This window comes from Crassostrea angulata, chromosome 3 (genome assembly GCF_025612915.1).
Source record: "Crassostrea angulata isolate pt1a10 chromosome 3, ASM2561291v2, whole genome shotgun sequence".
Lineage (NCBI taxonomy): Eukaryota > Metazoa > Mollusca > Bivalvia > Ostreida > Ostreidae > Magallana > Magallana angulata.
The window spans coordinates 56770099-56774387 of record NC_069113.1 but is presented as its reverse complement, the minus strand read 5'-3'; the positions used below and the strand labels follow the sequence as shown (position 1 = coordinate 56774387).

Below are 4289 nucleotides of genomic sequence, written 5' to 3'. Positions count from 1 at the left end.
GTTATGCACACAAATGACTTCTTATAAACTGACATTAGAATCAGATGGGCAATGACTGAATTTTTACAAATAGTACACAAAAATGATTTATATAATAAAATATAATAAAAGAATAATTTATATAATAAAATCAAAGTTAAATTTTTTAATGAAAAAATATTTATATCAATGTTTTTGATCTGAAGGATTACATGTATCAATAAGCATTTCCAAACAATTCCTAACTTTTTGAATATTGATAATCTTAGCATGTTGTTGGCTGTCTGGCTGACAGAATAATAATCTATTATTTTCCATCACAACATTTTCATACACTAAGCTATTCAATAAAATATGTTCTTTTTTGTATAAATTCACTGTAATCTGATAGTGCTTTAAATTTATTTCAAAATCATCATTTGCAACAAAAATACACTATCCTAGGTTAATAAATCCTTGTCTGTTTGCTCTGATTCCTACGAAGCCGATTGCTGACTAAATCGTCTCTGACGAATAACACACAGGGATTAAAGATCGGCTACAGCTGGGATTTTCAACTTAATTGAGCTTTATGTTTCTATGTTATTTAAAGCAAAGACAACTGCACTTAGTTTTTTGATGTTAAGCATAGTGAAAACAAAACAGGTATAGAAATGAACGCATGTCATTTATTAACGTAAATGACGAAAAATAAATATATACACCATCAAGGGGGAGCTGTGTGTTCTTATTTGTTGCTCATCAAATGGGAAAATTGTTATGATCTGGTTTATTTCTATCAAAGAAGAATTGATTTTGTGTCACCTGTCCTTTAATGTAAGTTCAATTATATTTATGGACCGTCTAAAAATATCAACAAAATAAAAACCTTTGGATTTATTTATTAAAATGTAAATTTAAAGACTAAGTACTAAATAACCCAAATAACAAAACAACACAAATCTTAAAATGATATGATAGAATACAATAATTTCTGAATTATAATCTTTAACCAAAAAATTGGAAACCAGTGCTGTACAGAAAATCATTTTAGAAATTTAAGATTTATGCATTGTATAATTATAATTAATTGTTTATTCAAAAAAATGAAATCTGATTCCAATCTACCTATGAATCTTGGTTTTTACACATGTGTTACAACAAATCATACCTAGAGTATTACATATTTAACAAAAAAAACAACATAATGGTCACAACAGTTTCGGTCTAAACAGCTTTATCTTAAAACACTTATATTGCTGAAGAAATAAATAGTCATTGAGTTAAACAATACTTTTTAATAGTGTAAACAGACGAAATTTGTTTTGACAAAAGTAATTTATTCAATATTTATATAATTCAATTCAATTTCAAAGCATGATTTTTACCTTTTACAATATTTTTTTTACTTGGTTGTATTTTAAAACTTCTTCTAAAAAATGAAGATATGTAATAGATTTGGATCACACATAAAAAACAAATAGTCGGCCAAGAAAGGAGTTATTCAACATCAGCTGCTTTATCACCTAGAGGAAATGGGAAAATAGATCTCTCACAATCTGGACACTCCCAGCGGATTCTAACGGTACACACCCCAACTCCTCGTCTATTGCTAGCCGCGATCACCCTGTTAAAGGCCATGTATAGCGTGTTAGCACGGTCATCTGGGTCTTGTCCATTGAGAGCAAATGCACACATGTGGCAACCCTTCACTTCGAATCCGTTGTCATTGGTAATTCTGGCGTAGTTGTTGGCAGCAAAAATGGTCACTCTTCTGACACCGGGTTTTAAAAGTGTGTTTGCCCAGGTTGACTTCTCGGATTTGCAAAAATCAGATTTATATCCACGAATGGTAGGATAATAGCCGAAGATTTCCGCATCATGTTTTGTATGACCAGAGTCTCCACCTTTCAAAAAAAGGTAAAGTTTAAATCAAAATAGCATAGTTGTATTTGCATATTAACAATCATTAACACGAGAAAAGTGTCTTACCCCATCCATTATTACTTTGGCTATCTCCCACATTGAACATGTATCCCTTTCTATCCTCTCCCAAGAACATATCGATTCTGAGCATGCGCCTTTTGCACATTGGAAAGGACACACATCCGTCCTGGTGCCAGTCATAAAGACATCTTGTGAGGTTTTGGAAGTTGGCCCGCAGAGTCGCCATGTACCTACATTTGGCCTTCGTTGATGTTTGACCCTGAAATGTCGGCGATGATACACCTTCTACGCTCCCTGAAAATGTTCCAGTAGCGAGGTTGATGGACATTCCATTTCTTCTTGGACAGCAGGATCTTTTATAGAAAGGCACTGAAAAGGTAAACGTAAAGTGTATAGCTTATTTATGCATGTTTTAAAGCAATATTTTATTTCATTTTTATTAAGATTTGAGTTTAAGAAGAAACAACTTCGTAATGTATAACCATAACATTTATTTAAAAAGAAATTGATAAATATCATGTTCTATGAAACTATATAACTTACAAATGTTTGGTTTAACTTTGTCCACAGCTGAATTTTTAGATCGTTCGTCAAACACTAAAACATTATGTATGGTATCGATGAAAATAGTACATTTTAAGCTCAAATAATAAAACAATTTCCTTTTGCAGATACAGAGTTGACGAAAAATTATTTTGCATAAGCACATTGGGATTTAACGCGAAAAGATCACATGAGATCAGTTTTATTTAAAGAAGACTTCAGATGTAATTGTTTCCTCAACAGTATATTTTCAATTTAAAAGCTCAAAATGGTTATGTTTTAGACGTTTCATGCGTGAATAAGAACTGAGACATAATCTTTGTTAAGTTATAATGAATATACGACAATTCAAAACCTACGTCTTTCGTCCTCCATTATATCTTCAGGAACCGATTCTTGTCCCAAACATGCAATTACGCACATTAATGCTCCAAATACAATTTGGATCTTCATCCTTGGTCAGTCTGCAAAAAGGTTAAAATTCAAATTAAGCTACACATATGGGCATTAAAAAATACCTATTGTAAATGCCTGTTGAACATTCTTTTAGTTATTGTTTCTAACTACTATTAAAATAAATTTAATAATGCAAATAAAAAGAGAGAAACATTACCTTATAACTTTTAACAGCAACTGCGAAAAGATTAACCTGCTTCAGCAAATATCAACTGAGAAAATATAAATCAGCTTCAACGGATGATTTTGGTTTGCTTCAACTATTCAATCGTTCACCTTTTATACTTTTACTCCAGGATCTTGCCGTCACGGTTTGATATCATATTGGCCAATGACGCTTTAGAAGGTTTGTTTTTTAAAAAGGTTTTCCTGGTTACACAATATCATTTAAACAATCTTTAGAATTTCATTTAATATCAAAGATTTCAATATTGTTGCTAAAACAACAATTGCTTATCAACAATTGAAAAGAAACACCTTAACAAAAAATCCCGATTTGTCTTTGTAAACAAATAAATAAAACGCATAAAACGAAAACTATATGATATGTTGCCATTTAATGTGAGGAAAATAATCAAAATTGCGGTATAAAAAAAGTGTTCAATGGAAAAAGCATTTATATTTATAGTAAACCAGCATAAATAAGTACAACAATCTTTAAAAAAAAAATGTACCTAAAAGTTGATTGCTATCACTTTTATGACTCGGGGCGAAACAACATTAAATTTAACTACCCTATTGATCAAAGGATGATACCAACAATAGTTGACCTCGGCACAACGCACAATTGTCTTATCATTGATACATACAAAAACAACATAATGAAAAGTGATAAGGCAGACAGATGACCTTTCTTATCTATTTCTCTTTCTTTAACGTAATGAAATAATAAAAAAAAACAATCATTCGTCAAAAAACTGTATAATTCTATTCTTTGAAATCTGAGGAAAACAACAAAGAGTTTAAAATGGCTACAAAGTTACTTTTTTATAGCAGTTTTTATTAGAAATCTAAAAAAAAATCTTTTCATGTCTACTTTAAACATTTTTGTTATATTGTAATAAATACGAAAATGTCTTTCAATTATATTAAATTTTGTCCGACGTACTTCGTTTTATTTTTATGGCAGCAATTTAAATCTCGAATGTTTCTTCAGCAAGGATTTCCCTATTTTTATTTGATATTGTATCTACCTTCAATCGACCAATGAAATTTCAAGAAGGGTATATTTGATAAATTTCCTAATTACATACATGGATAGGTTGCAACCAACCATTATTTTTAAAAAGATGAGAGCGTTCAATATCCTTTTATACGAATTATCGACTTAAGTGTTTTCTGGTAAGACGCAAAAATCACAATTTGTCAACTACGATAAATTTTGT

The 4289-nt window shown here is 30.4% G+C and overlaps 1 protein-coding gene across 1 annotated transcript; it reads right to left on the bottom strand.

Annotated features, from left to right (window-relative positions):
• Positions 1–1375: 1375 nt before the first annotated feature.
• Positions 1376–3194, bottom strand: LOC128178890 (uncharacterized). The gene is made up of 5 exons (XM_052846281.1): positions 3062–3194; positions 2808–2912; positions 2449–2502; positions 1951–2274; positions 1376–1865 (listed from the first exon to the last, which is right to left on the bottom strand). The coding sequence occupies exons 2-5, from the start codon at positions 2899–2901 to the stop codon at positions 1459–1461; spliced, it is 879 nt and encodes a 292-aa protein (XP_052702241.1). The 5' UTR covers positions 2902–2912; positions 3062–3194; the 3' UTR covers positions 1376–1458.
• Positions 3195–4289: the final 1095 nt, after the last annotated feature.

Excerpts from the sequence above, each read along its gene's own strand:
- LOC128178890 (XM_052846281.1), bottom strand. The coding sequence starts at position 2,901 with ATGAAGATCCAAATTGTATTTGGAGCATTAATGTGCGTAATTGCATGT. Across the intron at positions 2,503-2,807 it reads TATAATGGAGGACGAAAGAC|TGTTTGACGAACGATCTAAA; the intron begins GTAGGTTTTGAA and ends ATAATGTTTTAG. Across the intron at positions 1,866-1,950 it reads CCAAAGTAATAATGGATGGG|GTGGAGACTCTGGTCATACA; the intron begins GTAAGACACTTT and ends TTTTTTTGAAAG.